The 20,006-nt window shown below is 46.6% G+C and overlaps 2 protein-coding genes and 1 long non-coding RNA gene across 7 annotated transcripts; 1 reads left to right on the top strand and 2 right to left on the bottom strand.

Annotated features, from left to right (window-relative positions):
- Nucleotides 1-7,944: 7,944 nt before the first annotated feature.
- LOC141051521 (folate receptor beta-like) lies at nucleotides 7,945-13,960 on the bottom strand. Its single transcript, XM_073548470.1, has 5 exons — nucleotides 12,491-13,960; nucleotides 10,874-11,009; nucleotides 9,973-10,161; nucleotides 8,541-8,676; nucleotides 7,945-8,426 (listed from the first exon to the last, which is right to left on the bottom strand). Exons 2-5 carry the CDS (start codon nucleotides 11,003-11,005, stop codon nucleotides 8,149-8,151), a joined length of 735 nt encoding a protein of 244 aa, XP_073404571.1. The 5' UTR covers nucleotides 11,006-11,009; nucleotides 12,491-13,960; the 3' UTR covers nucleotides 7,945-8,148.
- LOC141051522 (uncharacterized) lies at nucleotides 13,028-14,407 on the top strand. Of its 5 annotated transcripts, XR_012220654.1 has the most exons (4): nucleotides 13,028-13,160; nucleotides 13,225-13,450; nucleotides 13,515-13,982; nucleotides 14,170-14,406. It is a non-coding gene; the product is annotated as an uncharacterized lncRNA (long non-coding RNA). The 5 variants fall into 5 exon arrangements; XR_012220650.1 differs by lacking the exon at nucleotides 13,028-13,160 and having other exon boundaries at nucleotides 13,328-13,450; nucleotides 14,170-14,407; XR_012220653.1 differs by lacking the exon at nucleotides 13,028-13,160 and having other exon boundaries at nucleotides 13,328-13,450; nucleotides 13,515-13,925; nucleotides 13,958-14,406.
- Nucleotides 14,408-17,694: 3,287 nt separating this feature from the next.
- TOMT (transmembrane O-methyltransferase) lies at nucleotides 17,695-18,857 on the bottom strand. The gene is made up of 3 exons (XM_073548349.1): nucleotides 18,577-18,857; nucleotides 18,282-18,478; nucleotides 17,695-18,018 (listed from the first exon to the last, which is right to left on the bottom strand). Exons 1-3 carry the CDS (start codon nucleotides 18,836-18,838, stop codon nucleotides 17,695-17,697), a joined length of 783 nt encoding a protein of 260 aa, XP_073404450.1. The 5' UTR covers nucleotides 18,839-18,857.
- Between the last annotated feature and the right edge of the window lie 1,149 nt (nucleotides 18,858-20,006).

The following is a 20,006-nucleotide window of genomic DNA, read 5'->3' as shown; positions in this document are numbered from 1 at the left end:
TTCCAGTCCAAAGTTCACAAGGAGTTAATCCAAGGACCAAGCAGTGATTATAACTTTCTTTTTATTCCAAAAACTCTACGCGTTTCATGTACACACTGTACACTTCCTCAGGAGCAAAGTTGGTAACTTTGCTCCTGAGGAAGTGTACAGTGTGTACATGAAACGCGTAGAGTTTTTGGAATAAAAAGAAAGTTATAATCACTGCTTGGTCCTTGGATTAACTCCTTGTGAACTTTGGACTGGAACAGCGCGATCCTGAAAGCCGGACTTCTCTCCTTCCTATATATGCAATTCTAGTGACCGGCTGATTGCTGCAGTTCATCGGATCCTAGCCATTTGTGCTTATGGTTGTTGTGTTCCACACAACTGAACCAGGTGAGTGGATCCATATCTGTTGAAACGTTTATATCATTGGATAAGACCCTATTGTGCGCTTCTGTCTCCCCCTTTTTTATACCAGCTGTTATGTCATGTCATGGCCCAGCACAGATGACATCTTCTTGTCTGTCTTTCATGATGGTGAGGGAAGAAGACAGCGACCTCTACAGTTAGCCATGAATTATATACGTCTCTTGAAGCACGTGATCTCGGTATATATGGAGTTTGACACTTACCTCAAGGCTAAACTTAAATATGTAGTGAGCTGACATTTACCACTTGCTAAAATAGCACATGCAATGGAAGGCAATGTCCCGTACAGAACATATAAGAATACAACTCCATAACTAATATAAATCCATAACTAATAATATTTAACATCCTGCAAAAAACAAGCCACAATATGACTCTGTCGGCCGAAATATGAAAAAATTATAGCTATCAAAATGTGGTGATGCAAAAACTAGTTTTCGCAATAAAAAGTGTCTTTTAGTGTGTGACAGCTGCCAAACATAAAAACCCGATATGAATCTGGTATCGCTGCTATCGCACCGACCCGAAGAATAAAGTCACCTAATCACTTATACCGCACTAGGAACGGCGTAAAAAATAAATAAAACCAATTCTTCACATGTTGTTGATTTTTTTCATTCTGCCTCCCAAAAATCTAAGTAAGGCTGGGCAAACATTTATCCTGCACTCTACGCTGAGTGCTTGCAACAAAGTTTCTGTGTAAATGTCTGAAATACGTGATTCAGACAGAGCCCCCAGCGGAAGATTCCCTATAATGAAGCAGATGGAGGCACTGTGGGCACCACAGGACCTGTGATCCGGCAGTGTCCGTCTTTTTATTATTGCATAAAAGGCCACAGTTTTGTGCACTTCTGTAAAGGACACCGCTGAACAGAGGCCAGACGGAGTCCAGCGTAAATCTGCTGCCTCATTATAGTGAATGGATCCCTCCTGGGGTTTCATCTGTCACGTCACTCAGAGATTTAGATGGAAATCCCAAAGTAAGTGCTCAGCGTAGAGAGCCGGATAAATGTGATCCCAAACGTTATGTAAAATGTTCCCAATAAAAGCTTCCACTCAATCCACAAAAAAGGAAGTCCCCACTCAGATCTGTCATCTCTTAATGGAAATATAGGGCTTCCACCTTACAGGTAGCACAAAGGCTCTGGAAAAACTAAATGGCTTAACGCTCCCCAAAAGAAATTCAGCAAAGTCTGCACTCCCAAATCCAAATGCCCTCCTCCCTTCTGAGCCCCAGTGTGCCTAAACAACATTTAGCGCCATGTTTGAGATTTCTATAGTGATGAGAGCCCGCCTAATTTACAGGTGCGTGTGTCCAGAAGCAAGAGCTGGGCATAACGTACTGGTCCCTGCATTGTACTGGTCCCCACAATGGCAGTCTGCAAATTTCAGTCGGCAACATCCAACGCCGCTTGTTCCTGGAAAACACCCATGGAGTCAAAATCGTCACTACATCTGTAGATAAATCCCCAAAGTGTTATAATTTCCAACATGTGGTCACTTGAGGGGGGGGAGTTTCCACTGCTTAGGCACATCAGGGGCTCTCCAAACGCTACATGGCATTCGCTAATTATTCCAGTAAATTTTATATTCCATAAGTCAAATGGTGCTCCTTCCCTTTCAAGCTCTGCCATGCGCCCAAAAAGTAGTATTCCCCCATATATGGGGTATTGGTGTACTCAGGAGAAATTGCCCAACAAATTATATGAAGAAATTTCACCTGTCAACCCTATGAAAATGCAAAATATGGAGCTAAAACAGATTTATTTTGGAAAAATGTGATTTTTTTTTTTTTTTTATTTCCACGGCTTAACATTCTAAACTTCTGTGAAGCACCTGGTGGTTCAAGATGCTCAATGCACATCTAGATAAGTTCCCTAAGGGGTCTAGTTTCCAAAATGGTGTCACTTGTGGAGGATTTCCACTGTTTAGGCACATCAGGGGCTCTCCAAACGCGACATGGCGACTGCTAATTATTCCAGTAAATTTTACATTCAAAAAGTGAAATGGTGCTCCTTCCCTTATTAGCCCTGCCGTGCACCCAAATAGTGATTTTCGCCCACATATGGAGTATCAGCATGCTCTGGAGAAATTACCTCCTGTCAGTGTATCGCCGGCTGTCTTTGAGAGTAGTAACATCACTGATGTGACTCCTCTCAAAGTGATCAGGATCGTCGTGGGACATTATGGATGATCTTTGCAGACAGGTGAGGAATATTGTGGTTTATTATTTTATTTTTGTCGCAGGAGATGCCGGCTTCAGTAAATTAGGCGTTCGGAAAGTATGGTTTAATTAAGATTATTAAAGGAGTCTGTGTGATTATTTCTAATAAAGGACATTCTTCTGGCTGTGTCTTTATTTACCATAAAACTATAGGATTAGTATGGATATGTGTCTTATAGACACCTCTCCATTACTAACCTCTGGGCTTGATGTGACCCGACAATACAAAGATGACATCAACCCCACAAATATGAACCCCACTTGCCACCGCTACAGGGCAAATGGGAATAGCGAGGCTAAGCGCCAGATTTGGCACATTTTGTAGATGCGCCTTTTCTGGGGCAGCTGAGAGCTGATGTTTTTAGTCTGGGAGGGGCCAGTATCCATGGCCCCTTCCTTGGCTATTAACCCCAGGATTTTTTTTCGGGATTGCATTTTCGTTTTTCGCTCCCCTCCTTCCCAGAGCTATAACTTTTTTCTTTTTCCATCAATATGGCCGTGTGAGGGCTTGTTTATTGCGGGATGAGTTTTACTTTTGAACAACATCATTGGTTTTACCATGTCATGTACTAGAAAATGGAAAAAAAATTCTAAGTGCGGTGAAATTGCAAAAAAAAGTGCAATTCCACACTTGATTTTTGTTTGGCTTTTTTTACTACGTTCACTAAATGCTAAAACTGACCTGTCATTGTGATTCTCCATTTCTCCAGGTCGTTATGAGTATATAGACGCCAAACATGTCTAGGTTAATTTGGTTTATTTTTTATCTGTGCTGAAAAAAAAATTAAGAACTTTGTTAAAAAAAAAAAAAAAAAATTGCCATTTTCCGATACCCGTAGCGTTTCCTTTTTTCGTGCCGAGCTGACGTTTTTAATTATATCATTTTGGTGCAGATGCAATCTTTTAATCGACCGTTATTGCACTTGTCGCGGCGACCAAAAAACATAATTCTGGCGTTTTGACTTTATTTCTCGCTACACCATTTAGCGATCAGGTTAATCCTCTCTTATCGATAGATCAGGCGATTCTGAATGTGACGATACCAAATATGTGTATGGTTGATTTTATTTTTATTGTTTTATTTTGAATGGGGCAAAAGGGGGGTGATTTGAACTTTTATATATTTTTAAAAACATTTTCTTTTGGCATGCTTCAATAGTCTCCATGGGAGAGTAGAAGCTGCCACAACCCGATCAGCTCTGCTACATAGAGGCAATGGTCAGATTGCCTTTATGTAGTAGAATTGCTCACTTGCTATGAGTGCCGACCACTGGGTGGCGCGCACAGCAATCCGGCACTGACAACCGTAGAGGTCTGTAGGAGACCTACGGCTGTCTTGCCAATACACCAGTGACCCGTGATCACGTGACGCCGCTCACCGGTGTGCGTATTTCCGGCGCGATTGCCAGAAGCGCTTGTTAAATGCCGCTGTCAGAGTTTAACAGTGGCATTTAACGGGTTAATAGCCACGGGTGGATCACAATTCCACCCGCAGCTATTGCGTGCACATGTCAGCTGTTCAAAACAGCTGACATGCCTTGGGAAAGGGGTTAATCAAAGGGAGGGAGTCAGACATTGGCGTACGATTATGCCCAATGTCGGAAAGGGGTTAATATCATCCCACAGCTTTCTGCCTAGCCTTTGCTGCTTATTAATTATAGGGGTACCCCACGTCATTTTTTTGGAGTAGTCCCCCATTTTAATAGCCATTAAAGGCTAAGTATACAGTTGTGAGCTGATATTAATAGCCTGGGAAGCTCCATGGGTATTACCCCCTTCCCAGGCTATAAACAACAGACCTCAGCCATCGGCTTGCCCTCTGCTGGTTATTAAAATTACGCAGGAGCCCACACAGTTTTTTTTTTTTTATTTAAAATTAACAGTTGCTATCTGGTTACAGCCTATGTATGTTCGTTCTGTTAATGCTCCTACATAGGCTGGTGACAATGGGTGTTGTTGTTTGTTTGTGTTTGCGTTTATTTATTGGCTTAGTAATGAGGGTGTCGGGCTGACACCTTTTCATTACTAAGCCTAGAGCTACATGTCGGTGACACCTGCTGCCTTAATCCCATTACCCTGATGCCACATTGCATCAGCATGAAGGTGTTGAACCAAGAAATTACATCATAAAACTTTTTTTTTTTTTAAATATCTTTATTTAACTCAAAAAAAGCCATCATTGCTGTACAAAAGCACATACAAAAAGGTGGCAAAAATGCACCAAATCACGGCAAAAACACCCGTTTTTGCCACAGCGTTATTCCTGCCATGAAATGCAGAAACCTTGCAGAAATTTCTGCAAGCAAATACTCAAAGTGTGCACATAGCCTTATATTCCCCTAACGCCCATTTGACGTAATCCCTTGTCTCCTGTAATGAAGCAAAAATAAAAAAAACTCCCTGTGTCATTCTGTCCCACAGCGTAATCTATTTCTGGGGATTTAGGGTATGTTTACACATTGCAGATTCTGCTGCATACTTTTCCACGTGGATCGTGCTAAATCCGCAGGTAAAATGACCTGCGTTTTACCTGCGGATTTAGTGCGGATTTCCTACAGTTTGTGTGCGGATTTCCCCTGCGTTTTTACACCTGCGGATTCCTATAATGGAAGAGGTGTAAAAACGTTGCGGAATACGCACAAAGAATTGACATGCTGCGGATTCAAAACTGCTGCGTTTCAACACGGACTTTTCCGCAGCATGTGCACAGCGTTATTTATTTTACATTGAATATAATGGTACTGTACACGGCAGCAGAATCCGCAACGTGTGCACAGACCCTAAAAGTTTTCAACCTGGACAGTGTCAAGATGGAACCGTCCATGCCGAGAACCACTGATGAATGAGCTGCTGTGAGGGCAGCATCAGTGACTAGCGGAGATGTCATCGAGGTTACCGCTGCTCACTGAGACTGCATTCCAAGCAGGGCTGAACTGCGATGACCTCAGCACCGTGGGGAAAAAGTCACTGAGTTCATCAGAGTTCAGCTCAGTGAGTTCACCACAGATCACACAATGAGCTGAAATGCGGAGAACTCAGTGACTTTTTGTGTGATCTGCGGTGAACTCAGTGACTTTTTTCACGGTGTTGAGGTCAGCCTGGCTGGGAATGCAGCCTCAGTGACCCACGGTAAGGCCGGTTTCACATTTGCGTTAAAGGCCGCAGCGTTGGCCTGCACACGGCCGCCTCTAAGCCCCGCCTCCGTCGGTAGCTCCGCCTCCAGGCACATGACACTGCATGCATCCCCCATCTTTATCACTGAGGACGCAGGCCGTGCGCAGTATGCGTTTTGGCGGCACCTGCGTCCTTTTGACGGCAACTATAGGATTAGTAATGGATAGGTGTCTCAGACGTCTCTCTCTCCATTACTAAGCCGTGGGCTTGATGTGACCTGACAAGACAAAGGTGACATCAACTCCACAAATATGAACCCCACGCTTCAGGGCAAGTGGGTAGAGCCGGCAAAGCACCAGAATTGGCGCATCTAATAGATTTGAATTTTCTGGGTGGCTGCGGGCTGAAATTTTTAGGCTGAGGTAAGGAGGGGGTCAGTATCCATGGGAGGGACCCCACGCTGTTATTTTGTGAATTTAAATTTAAAAAAAAAGTGCATGGAGACCCCTCTATTCTTGATTACCAGCCTTGCCAACGCTGACATCTGAGGGTTGCAGTTCCGCACCGTGTGCACACACCCAGTCATTTTACCTACGGATTTAGCAAAATCTGCTCGGAAAATTTCACAGCAGTATCTGCAACATATGCACATACCCGAACATCATTTTATTTTTGTTAGCCATTAAAAGGTACCATAACTAAAAGATTCTTATTTTTCACAGAGAACATTGTTTTTCCAGAAACTGAAACCCTTTCTCAAGAGGGTCCTGCTTAAAATGAAAAGATGCTTGTATAAACTCCCATTATCCAGATATCTGTAGTTTTCTTCCACCCCATTCACTGGAATGCTCAATTTAGTAGAGTGTGCATATGTGACGCCACAGAGGTACTGCACCTCCTCCTGAGGTGTGGTACCCCACCATCTAGGTAAGGTGGAGACACCTGACCATGCTCCAACACCTGCACCCCACACAACATAGTAGTGTAGCAAAGCACCCTTTGGTGGCTCCCTGCTTGGAACACGAAGCGTGCTGGGAGGCGGGTGGAGTTAGTTGGCACCAAAGAGCAGGAAGAGTGTGGGATTGAGTCAGTTTGTCACAGGAGTCTGACGAGGTCAGTCTGTGAAAGGAGATCCCCGGAGTGGGATGGATGAAGGAAGTGCTGCAGCCGACCTCAGTGATCTGGGTCCGCTGGCACAGGAAAGGAACATTGATAGAAATCCTGACTCTATAAGAAGGGAAAGATTAGTACGGAATGTGAGGAGAAGAGAACTAAGAATTAGGGTTAGAGGAGAACCCTTCCCGAGTTATAAGCACAAGGCCAGGGTCCGGACCCCGCGGTTATATGGATACTAATGGTCCTGCAGCAGACACCGGAGGAATAGAAGTTGTCACCACTTTAGTCCCACACAAGACTTGGGGGCACAACAGCAACGAGATAGAGAGCCGGGACTTAGTAGCAAGGAGTCCCCGAAGCAGGCTACAGCTGTCTGCCGTACAAGTAGAGTTCATAGGAACATCTGACAGGAGGAACTCCAGTGTAACTCAGTACTAGGAGTACTTCATCTAAAGGCGCTAATAGGGAGACGTTCAGAAAAGGCACATATGTTGGCGGAGTGTTGGAGAGGAGGACTTCATCTTGCCTGGAAGTTGGCTGAGCTCCTGACCCGGAGGACACAGCACAGATGCGGGCACCTGTACCTGCAATAGACTGAGTAATGCTTTGGAACTACATGCCCTGGTGTCCTCCACTTATTCCTGCGTCAACCTGCTCGGCACTGCTACATGCCCCCTGCGCCTGACACTACACCATCTAAGCGTCACTTCACCTACTCTGCCCTGGGACTACAGCCCTGCCTGTGGAGAGCTATAACATCACTGCTGCATCACACCATCTGTCCCAGAGGATTTGTCTGCAGCGTCGGCTTAACATCTTCATTGCCGAACACCACAGGTGGCATCACGACTCATTTAATCATCATAAGCACACTGAACATTCCCCTTTGTAATGGAGACCCAGGGCCACGGGCTGGGTCCCAGCTGCCGTGACATCTCCCATTAAAGTTCATCGGGCCTGGTACCGAGTACCCCACAGCCCTGGGAGGGCGACCCACATGTTAGGTAGAGGGGAGTAAGTCACAACCAAAGACCACCGCCACCCTGCTGCAGAGAGAGAACATACGGGCACACATCACCTCCTATGGACACGATTTTATTAATTAGTGTATAGCCCTTTAAATACGTTATACATTGTGATGCGCGATATAAGAACAGTAGTAGAGTAACAGAATATCACAGCAGCGACACAGAGGGCAGCACAGCACATGGTCACGGTGTCAGCAGTCAGTGACCGAGTCCTAGATGATTGAGCGCAGCTCTGAGGGCTATAATCCCATAACTTTACACCACAGGCAGTGATAAGAAGAGCAGCAGGAACATCAGCAGCCCCGGGCGAGGGTCAGAGCTGGAGCCCTTGAGACTGGCGTAGTATTCAGCCACTTTGACGTTGGGGTTGACGGTGTTGTTGAGAAAAAAGAGCTGCATACACCGCCCGCTGCCCCGCAGATGCTCCGTAAACTTGTAGGAATTACTCCAGAGCTTCTCACAGAAAGCCTTCTCGGACGGGAAGACGACTCCGATCTTCCGGCAAGATGTCCCAACCGGACATTTATTGACTCCTGTTAAGAATAAAGGGACAGATGCAGCTTTAAGGCGGCCATATTTGAGCGTCAGCTCTGGTGAGAAATACTGGGCAAGATCCAGTCATAGTCCCAGGAGGGGGCGACACTCACCGTCCGTCCAGTTCCAGCCCTTGTGCCAGTTCTCCATGCAAGTGTAGTCGTCTTTGCAGTCATTGTACCAACCCTTGCAGTCCTCATTACAGAGGGGAACATCCAAGATGCGCTCCTTCCTCCAGCTCTGGTCCACCTGCAGGCGAAAGAGAAAAGCTTTAGGCTGAGTTCACACGTGGCTTTTTTTGCGTTTCCGCAGCGGTTTTAACTGCGCAATTTTGCCGCGAAAAAGCATCCCATGCATTCCTATGGGATTCCGCAATACTGTGCTAATGCTGTGTTTTTTACCGTGGCGGAATCGCTTCGTGGTAAAAACCGCAGCATGCTCATTAATTTAGCGGAATCGCGGCGATCCCGCACCCATAGGAATGCATTGTTCCGCTTACTTCCCGCATGTGGCTGTGCACACCATGCGGAAAGTAAGCAGAACAAATGCGGATGGTACCCACTGTCCGGAGGAGAGGAGACTGTCCTCCGGGCACCATATCCCTGTAAAAAAAAATAGAATTTAAAATAAAAAAAAAAAAAAAATATTGTTATTCTCACCTTCCGGCGTCCCGTGCAGCCTTCCCGCCTCTCCACGCTCCCGGTAAGCCTTTGCGAAAATGCCCATGATGGCATCCGTTCTCGCGGGATAGCGAAGTCTCGGTCATCGCGATCCTGCGAAAACGGACGTCATCGCGGGCATTTTCGCAAAGGATTACTGGGAACGGATGCGCGGGACGTCGGAAGGTAAGAATAACACCATTTTTTACATTTTATCTTTTACTACTGATGCTGCATAGGCGGCCTCAGTAGTAAAAAGTTGGTCACACTCGTCATACACTATGTGTGACGAGTGTGACCAACCTGTGAATCAGTTCTCCAAGCGATGCTACAGATCGCTTGGAAAACGCTAGCATTTTGCAAGCTAAATACGCTTGCAAAATGCTAGTTTTTCCGAGGGAAAATCGCGGGAATTTAAAATGCGATTTTCCTGCGGAATGGAATTCCGGAATTCTCGTGGTAATTTCCACGAGAGTTCCAGTACGTGTGCACTTAGCCTGATAATCCAGTCACAGCGAGAGCTGAACTCACAATTCTGCCATTAAATCACAATTACACCCAGCTGCATTCTGAACAATGCTTGGCTATAGGATATTATCTACAGAATTTACTGTACATAAAACCATTAAAAAAAAAAAAAACACCAAAAACACCTACACTTCCTGAAATTCAATGCAGCGAGGCAACAAAGAATTGTCTGAACAGCTGCCAAAAACATTCTATAAACTGAATGCAGCTCTGGAAGTGATTGGAGGATTATCAATGACTTGCATGCACAATTGTGATTGCAGCGTTAGAAGTAAAAGGTAAAAGTGTATGGAGCCCATTACCCTTGTAGACTGCAGTTGACACCTGGCACATTACTAGCCCTGTCCCTCTCTTTTACCTGCTCAATCCAGGGCCCCAGGTTTGGGGAACACTCATAGAAACACGTATCCTGGATAAAATGCTTCTTGCACTGTTCAGACATCATGCCACAGTGATTCCAGTTAAAGTTATAGAGGTAAGACTGGTCCCGGTGAGCAGCATGGCTAGTGTCCTCCGTGCAACAGGCCTTGTCCTTCCATGCCTCACACTGCAGAGGAAAACAGAATAAAGGCCACAAAAGTCAGGACCCAGAAGTCTCCTGTCTGCATAGCGGGAGCAGTATTACAGTAGTTATATTCTTGTACATAGGGGGAGTATCATAGTAGTTATATTCTTGTACATAGGAGCAGTATTATAGTAGTTATATTCCTGTATATAGGGGCAGTATTATAGTAGTTATATTCCTGTACATAGGGGGGCAGTATTATAATAGTTATATTCTTGTACATAGGGGGCAGTATTATAGTAGTTATATTCTTGTACATAGGGGGCAGTATTATAGTAGTTATATTCCTGTACATAGGGGGCAGTATTATAATAGTTATATTCTTGTACATAGGGGGCAGTATTATAGTAGTTATATTCTTGTACATAGGAGCAGTATTATAGTAGTTATATTCCTGTACATAGGGGGCAGTATTATAGTAGTTATATTCTTGTACATAGGAGCAGTATATAGTAGTTATATTCCTGTATATAGGGGGCAGTATTATAATAGTTATATTCTTGTACATAGGGGCAGTATTATAGTAGTTATATTCTTGTACATAGGGGGCAGTATTATAGTAGTTATATTCTTGTACATAGGGGGCAGTATTATAGTAGTTATATTCTTGTACATAGGGGGCAGTATTATAGTAGTTATAGTCTTGAACATAGGGGGCAGTATAACATTAGATCCATTCTTGTTCTTGCCTCACCTGACCATGTAATTTGTCCTCCGGTCCCGGCTCAGTCTTTTGGTGTGTCCCGTTGATGCATACATTCATATAGTCCTCTTTGGCAGCAGACAGTAAGGAAGCTGCGGTCAGGAGGAGGAGGCAGCGCAGCATGGCTCTAGAACGATGAATGTTTGCAGTATAATTGGAGCAGGTCTCGATGGCTCTACATTGTGATCGCTGTCAGGCTTGGTTCTTTCCATGATCTGACATTGCTCAGAGCACCGGAGAATCAGTAGTCTGGCTAATCAGGATGCAGTGAAATCCTCAGTAATTTATAACAGACTATGACCCTATTACATCAACACTTTTAATTCATAGAATCGTAGAGTTGGAAGGGACCTCCTGGGCCACCTGGTCCAACCCCCTGCTCAAAGCAGGATTCTCTAAATCATCCCAGTCAGATGTCTGTCCAGCCTCTGTTTGAAGACTTCCATTGAAGGAGAACTCACCACTTCTCATGGCAGCCTGTTCCACTCATTGATCACTCTGTCAAAAAGTTTTTTCTAATATCTAATCTGTCTCCTCCCATTCAGTTTCATCCCATTGCTTCTAGTATTTCCTTGTGCAAATGAGAATAAAGTTGATCCTTCTACAGTGTGACAGCCCTTTAGATAAATCTGGTGTCCAGTTTCTTGCAAAGTTGCTCTAAAATATTAATACGTTGATATATGCATATATTTTACTATAAGGCCTGAAGTGACTGGCGATGCAGACCATGGTCAGGATACATTGGAACAAACCTTTATCAGTAAGGGTAGGTACCCATAGTGAGGAATTACTGCAGGTTTGATGCTGCGGATCTGTGCAGTGTAAACCTTCAGCGGCCAGATGTTACAGCACATTAGATGGGATTTCTAGAAATCCCATGTCCGCTATGCATTTGTGCGCGCCGGCGGATCACCCGCAGACACTGATATTTGGCATGTCTCTCCAGACTCTAATCTCCGCAACAGAAATTAAAGTCAATAGAATGTATTGAATGCAGTAAAGCCGCACGATTCAGTTAAGGGTCTGTGCACACTCTGCAGATCCGCAGCAGTTCCACAGACATAGTACAGTACAATGTTAGCCAATGGGATTTCAAGTCCACAGTGCATATGCTGTGGATTTTTCCATAAGGATTTGCTGCGGTTTTAAATCTGCAGCATGTCACTTCTTTCTGTGGATCCCGCAGCGGTTTGCCACCTGTTCTATTGTCCAGGTGTCAAACCGCAGGTCACTTTACCTGCAAATCCGCAGGTGTATCCGCAGTGTGTGCACATACCCTAATACTTCACAGACAGCGAAAACATGCTGTGTCCAAACCGCTGCTACCTCCGGATCGTGGGCACATAGCCCAAGTAGTGTTTAGTCCGGACAGGCTTGCACATTGCCAATTCGCACGGTTCAGTGATCACATGCGGATTCACCCGTCTTCAGTAGCCGGCAGCGGACAACACTGCTGCCAATTCCAGATCGCCTGCACATCCCCTTACAGGTAGTTAAGAATGTTGCCGATCATTGACAGCAAACAGAGAACTGCAACAAAATTACTACATTACTGACTTTTCAGTTTGTTGGTAGCTGGTCTGAATGTTATAAGTGTCTTGTACTTACCGCAATGGGTGACTTGTCAGTTCCGGGTCCTGGTGGGCATGGGCCACGGGGTTTGGTGGCCTGGAGCAGAGGGTTCAGGGGATCTGGTGGGCCAGTGCTGAGGTCCCACAGGAGGCTGGGATCAGAGGAATCAGGTGCCGAGGTCCCACAGGTGGCCGGGATCAGGCAGGCAGGTGTAAAGGTCCGGTAGGTGGCAGGGATCAGGTGGGCAGGGGTTGAAGTCTGGCAGGGATCAGGTGCAGAGATCCAACAGTGGGCAGGGGTTGAAGTCTGGCAGGTGGCAGGGATCAGGAGGGCAGGGGTTGAAGTCTGGCAGGTGGCAGGGATCAGGAGGGCAGGGGTTGAAGTCTGGCAGGTGGCAGGGATCAGGTGGGCAGGGGCTGAAGTCTGGCAGGTGGCAGGGATCAGGTGGGCAGGGGCTGAAGTCTGACAGGTGGCAGGGATCAGGTGGGCAGGGGCTGAAGTCTGACAGGTGGCAGGGATCAGGTGGGCAGGGGCTGAAGTCTGACAGGTGGCAGGGATCAGGTGGGCAGGGGCTGAAGTCTGGCAAGGATCAGGTGGGCAGGGGCTGAAGTCTGGCAGGTGGCAGGGATCAGGTGGGCAGGGGCTGAAGTCTGACAGGTGGCAGGGATCAGGGGCTGAAGTCTGTCAGGGATCAGGCAAGGATCAGGTGGGCAGGAGCTGAAGTCTGGCAGGGATCAGGTGGGCAGAGGCTGAAGTCTGGCAGGGATCAGGTGGGCAGGGGCTGAAGTCTGGCAGGTGGCAGGGATCAGGTGGGCAGGGGCTGAAGTCTGACAGGTGGCAGGGATCAGGGGCTGAAGTCTGTCAGGGATCAGGCAAGGATCAGGTGGGCAGGGGCTGAAGTCTGGCAGGTGGCAGGGATCAGGTGGGCAGGGGCTGAAGTCTGACAGGTGGCAGGGATCAGGGGCTGAAGTCTGTCAGGGATCAGGCAAGGATCAGGTGGGCAGGAGCTGAAGTCTGGCAGGGATCAGGTGGGCAGGAGCTGAAGTCTGGCAGGGATCAGGTGGGCAGGGGCTGAAGTCTGGCAGGTGGCAGGGATCAGGAGGGCAGGGGTTGAAGTCTGGCAGGTGGCAGGGATCAGGTGGGCAGGGGCTGAAGTCTGGCAGGTGGCAGGGATCAGGTGGGCAGGGGCTGAAGTCTGACAGGTGGCAGGGATCAGGTGGGCAGGGGCTGAAGTCTGACAGGTGGCAGGGATCAGGTGGGCAGGGGCTGAAGTCTGACAGGTGGCAGGGATCAGGTGGGCAGGGGCTGAAGTCTGGCAAGGATCAGGTGGGCAGGGGCTGAAGTCTGGCAGGTGGCAGGGATCAGGTGGGCAGGGGCTGAAGTCTGACAGGTGGCAGGGATCAGGGGCTGAAGTCTGTCAGGGATCAGGCAAGGATCAGGTGGGCAGGAGCTGAAGTCTGGCAGGGATCAGGTGGGCAGAGGCTGAAGTCTGGCAGGGATCAGGTGGGCAGGGGCTGAAGTCTGGCAGGTGGCAGGGATCAGGTGGGCAGGGGCTGAAGTCTGACAGGTGGCAGGGATCAGGGGCTGAAGTCTGTCAGGGATCAGGCAAGGATCAGGTGGGCAGGGGCTGAAGTCTGACAGGTGGCAGGGATCAGGGGCTGAAGTCTGTCAGGGATCAGGCAAGGATCAGGTGGGCAGGGGCTGAAGTCTGGCAGGGATCAGTTGGGCAGAGGTCTCGCAGGTGGCGGGCAGAGAGCTTGCCCCGTCTCTTATCCCTAGAATCTGCAGAGCAATGTCGGCTCAGGGAATATATAGCGCTTCTCTTCTGCTGGGAGCAAAGTGCGAGTCGCCATCTGCATTAATCTTTAGCCAATATGCTGATGTTGGGAGGCTCCAGGTGCTGCCCAGGACACTAATCCCCGCAGCCGCACCCTGCACCTCCCCTCAGGAGGCTAATTACCTGCTGGGGAGGATTTGGAGCAGCTGTGTCCAGTGCTGAGAGTCTGTTACAATGTATCAGTGCAGGTGATGTGACAGTCTGGAGCCTGACATCACTGGTACAATTGTAACAAATCCTCAGCATTTCGCTTATGGTGAAGATCTCTGCTTGCTGTCAGTGAATTGGAGCTTATTTTTTGCACAGCGCCTTATGGCACAATATGGCGACATTTGGCCTCCGGCGACTCTGGTGCTTTGTTACATACAGCCTGGTGTTGTGGGGTCTGTCAGTGCCCAGGATTTACCATCTGTCATGGCACTAAAGAAATATTCTTTAACCGTTTCCTGACCGGACAATTTTCCGTTTTTCGTCTTGTTTTTTGCGTCCGTTGCTTTCATAAAGCCATAACTTTTTATTTTTACCTAACCAAATGAGGACTGGTGTTTTTGGGGGCCATGTTAACATATTCACTGTACCATATAATATACTAAATTGGGAAAAAATCCAAATGTGGTGAAAAAAATTGCAATATGGCCATTGTTTTTTTTTTTTTTGTTACTGCATAATTATGTGTAAGAATGAGCCGGGGCTGTGATTCTCCCGGGCGGTCCGGCTACGGTGATACCAAACTTCTCCAGTTTTTAGTGATACAATTGTTAGTTACATATCTTTTTTGATCGCTTTCTATTGCATTTTCTTTTAGGGAAGCGCTGCAGCCAAAAGCGGCAGATCTTTAACCCCTTCCTGACATAGGAGGCAATAAATATTACCGCACCGTACCCACCTGAGGCGGTTTACAGCAACGATCCTTGTAAGCGCCCATCGCTGTTGTTTAACCATTTAATTGCTACTGCCAATCTCTGAAAATGTATCACTTACAGTAAACGCCCCCCGCCACCCCACTGCAGCCAAAAGCGGCAAATCTGGCGTTTCACCTTTTTTTTTTGGGGGGGGGGGGGGTGACGGTTACAGTAAGTGATAAATTGTCAAAGATTGGCAGTGGCAATCAAATTGTTAAACAGCAGCGATGGGCGCTTACAAGGGTCGCTGCCGTAAACCGCCTCAGGTGGGTACGGCGCGGTAATATTTATTGCCTCCTATGTCAGGAAGGGGTTAAAGAGCAAATTGAGAGTTTAGTGATTCTATCCAGGAATTGAATTATCAAAAATTGTTCCAAAAAGGGTATCCAACGGTTAAATCATATATATATCGCTACAAATTATCTTTATAGATTAAAAAACCATATGCAATGGTTCACACCCAAAAAACGTGCACAAACAAATACACCCATGTTCCAACATTAGGTTTTTCCTACAGTGACCACATCTGAGTTGGCTCTAATACTTTCTGAGCACTATTTTTTCATCTATGCCAACTATTAGTTGGCGGTGTAAGCAGTAATTATTTTCTGTAGCAACTTTTGAAATTTAGTCTTCATGTTAAGAGACTATAGTCTATTTTGGCAGACGAAGGGCCCAAACCCCTGGAGTATTGTATTGTGAAATTATGTCAATCGTCACCAATTGCCTATTGTGTTCTTTTTTGTTTTTAATTGGGGTCTAGGGTCCTCTTAGATATAGGATCGTCTGTGTCTATTGATAGGGGTTCCTTTAGGACATCGGGTAGGAGGGTTCCCCAAGTGGCTGCAGGGAATATAGGGCTCCCAGAGTCAGCCATCGTGGAGCGGGGGCGCCACAACATTCCCCCCTAGGGTCGCAGCCAGGCAGGCGACAGCCTAGTTGACGTAAGAGGGACTTCTAGCTTACCCATTTTTAATTGGTAATTTTGGAACCCGGTTGTTTTTGTTTGTGCACGTTTTTTTGGTGTGAACCATTGCATATGGTTTCTATCCAGGAACTGCCCACATGTGAGATAATATGGCGGACGTGGCTCAGTGCCTATGAGAACGGGACGTGGCTCAGTGCCTATGAGGACGGGACGTGGCTCAGTTCCTATGAGGATGGGTCGTGGCTCAGTGCCTATGAGGACGGGAAGTGGCTCAGTGCCTATGAGGACGGAACGTGGCTCAGTGCCTATGAGGACGGAACGTGGCTCAGTGCCTATGAGGACGGGACGTGGCTCAGTGCCTATGAGGACGGGACGTGACTCAGTGCCTATGAGAAAGGAACGTGGCTCATTGCCTATGAGGATGGGACGTGGCTCAGTGCCTATGAGGACGGGACGTTACTCAGTGCCTATGAGGACGGGACGTGACTCAGTGCCTATGAGGACGGGACGTGGCTCAGTGCCTATGAGGACGGGACGTGGCTCAGTGCCTATGAGAAAGGAACGTGGCTCAGTGCCTATGAGGACGGGACGTGGCTCAGTGCCTATGAGAAAGGAACTTGGCTCAGTGCCTATGAGGACGGGACGTGGCTCAGTGCCTATGAGGACGGAACGTGGCTCAGTGCCTATGAGGACGGGACGTGGCTCAGTGCCTATGAGGACGGGACGTGACTCAGTGCCTATGAGAAAGGAACGTGGCTCATTGCCTATGAGGATGGGACGTGGCTCAGTGCCTATGAGGACGGGACGTTACTCAGTGCCTATGAGGACGGGACGTGACTCAGTGCCTATGAGGACGGGACGTGGCTCAGTGCCTATGAGGACGGGACGTGGCTCAGTGCCTATGAGAAAGGAACGTGGCTCAGTGCCTATGAGGACGGGACGTGGCTCAGTGCCTATGAGAAAGGAACTTGGCTCAGTGCCTATGAGGACGGGACGTGGCTCAGTGCCTATGAGAAAGGAACGTGGCTCAGTGCCTATGAGGACGGGACGTGGCTCAGTGCCTATGAGGACGGGACGTGGCTCAGTGCCTATGAGGACGGGACGTGGCTGCAGTACAGGATGCAACCAGAACCAACTATATGGCGCTTGCTGGACCCCCGGACCCTTGTAATGACTGTAAATCAATAGTCCTGTAATCTAATGTACTTTATGCTTTGATTCTCAATCTCTCCTTGCTGTCACTGAACAGAAACGTCCTTGTTCACGTTTAGAGGATGGAAACCTGTTCAGATCTAATACTTCTCACAGCTGAGGGTTTCCTACAATTGCATCAGTTTTCCACAATCCTAATGCGTAATGCGGCTGCAGGACGAATACCCCCTAGTGTCCCTATAACCCATAATTTAAGTGTTTACGTTGGTGGACGACGTGTTCGGATTTTATCTGCAGTCTTTGTTGTCGTTAGGTTTTGGATTTTAGCGTGAGTCGCGCTGGACCGGCTGTACAAGTGACATAACGGGGCACCCCAAAAATGAATGGCGCATAGATATTAGGAAAAAAGTCTTTATTGTCTTCAGTCCTGCAGTTTGGTGAAGGTCAGCTCCGCCATTCCGTCCCGGATGTATCGGAAATACTCCAGGTGGCCGCGGTGCATCTTCAGCTGATATTTACCGGATGTCTTGACGTACTGCAAGAAATGGGGGGCCCCGGGGAAGAGCACATTGTCTGCCAGGATGACGGTGCCCTCCTGGAGCAGTCCCACCTCCTCCAGCAGCTGCAGGTCTCGCAGGTAGCAGCGCTTCCCATGATCCATAAAGACGAAGTCCAGCTTCTGCACCCTGTGCTTGTCCTTCATCTGCGCGATGATGTCATCGGAGGACCCAACCAGGAGCTCCACCTACAGGCAGAGTGCGGAACAGAACGCGGAGCCGTCAGTGGGCGGCGTAAGACATATGGTAGCTTGCAACCAAGACCGTTTAATACATGTGCCCCCAGTTTCCTCTTATTTGCCCTCCACAGATATCCCCAGCGCCCCTAACTGAGCCCTCCTTGGTAGACATTTTGGGAAAATATGAATCGGAACAAAATTTGGACACAATTTTGCAATAATCCTAACAAGAAGTGTGTCACGACAGTGCAGCATAAATATATATATCTCACCGTGTCGTCATCAAACCCGGCCAGTCGGATCACCTTCTCAGCCACCGCGGCTTTCCCAGGGTTTGCATCTACAGTGTACAGTCTGGCGCCCAGGGGCAGCGCCTGCGCCATTATTATGGTGGCGTATCCGCACTGAGTGCCCAGCTCCAGCACATTGAGCGGCGCATTCTCGTAAATCAGCCGGTCCAGGATCTTCCCTGAAAAGAAATATTGAGACACTTAAGGGACAACTCACGGAGAAGAACCCCATAAGGTTGCAGAATAGATATTTCTCGTGGCTCTTGGTAAGTTTTACCTTTCTGGGGCCCGATGTTACTTAGATATTCGCAGTGATAGCAATATTGGTCAAATGTGTTGAGCACGTGCTGGGGGTCTCCAGGGATGGCATGGGTGATAACGTACTGAAAGGCGCGCTCCTCCCGGGGGATACCGGTGAGATAGTCCTGAATACAGCGCACAATGACGGCACGATAGAAGAGCAGAAAGTAATGACGGTACCGGATTATCACAGTGATAATAAAGGGGATGAAGGCCAAAGCAATGGCGGGAGACACCATGATCCAACCTGCGCGACAGAAAATGGGAGGGTTGTGAAAACATCATAATCCTCATTCAGGAGAGAAATATCACAACTACTTTAATACTGCTCCTATGTACAAGAATATAACTACTATAATACTGCCCCTATGTACAAGAATATAACTACTATAATACTGCTCCTATATACAAGAATATAACTACTATAATACTGCCCCTATATACAAGAATATAACTACTATAATACTGCCCCTATGTACAAGAATATAATTACTATAATACTGTCCCTATATACAAGAATATAACTACTATAATACTGCTCCTATGTACAAGAATATAACTACTATAATACTGCCCCTATGTACAAGAATATAACTACTATAATACTGCCCCCTATGTACAAGAATATAACAACTATAATACTGCTCCTATATACAAGAATATAACTACTATAATACTGCTCCTATGTACAAGAATTTAACTACTATAATACTGCCCCTATGTACAAGAATATAACTACTATAATACTGCTCCTATGTGCAAGAATATAACAACTATAATACTGCTCCTATATACAAGAATATAACTACTATAATACTGCCCCTATATACAAGAATATAACTACTATAATGCTGTCCCTATATACAAGAATATAACTACTATAATACTGCCCCCTATGTACAAGAATATAACTACTATAATACTGCTCCTATGTGCAAGAATATAACAACTATAATACTGCTCCTATGTACAAAAATATAATTACTATAATACTGCCCCCTATGTACAAGAATAAAACTGCTATAATACTGCTCCTATGTACAAGAATATAACTACTATAATACTGCCCCCATGTACAAGAATATAACTACTATAATACTGCCCCTATGTACAAGAATATAACTACTATAATACTGCCCCCATGTACAAGAATATAACTACTATAATACTGCTCCTATGTACAAGAATATAACTACTATAATACTGCTCCTATGTACAAGAAAATAACTGCTATAATACTACCCCCTATGTACAGGAATATAACTACTATAATACTGCCCCTATGTACAAGAATATAACTACTATAATACTGCTCCTATGTGCAAGAATATAACAACTATAATACTGCTCCTATGTACAAGAATATAATTACTATAATACTGCCCCCTATGTACAAGAATAGAACTG

The sequence above is a fragment of the Dendrobates tinctorius genome, unplaced genomic scaffold, assembly GCF_039654945.1.
Source record: "Dendrobates tinctorius isolate UK_male_01 unplaced genomic scaffold, ASM3965494v1 ptg000157l, whole genome shotgun sequence".
In the NCBI taxonomy this organism is placed as follows: Eukaryota; Metazoa; Chordata; class Amphibia; order Anura; family Dendrobatidae; genus Dendrobates; species Dendrobates tinctorius.
The sequence above is the reverse complement of the archived record's forward strand: the minus strand, read 5'-3'. Positions and strand labels throughout refer to the sequence as shown.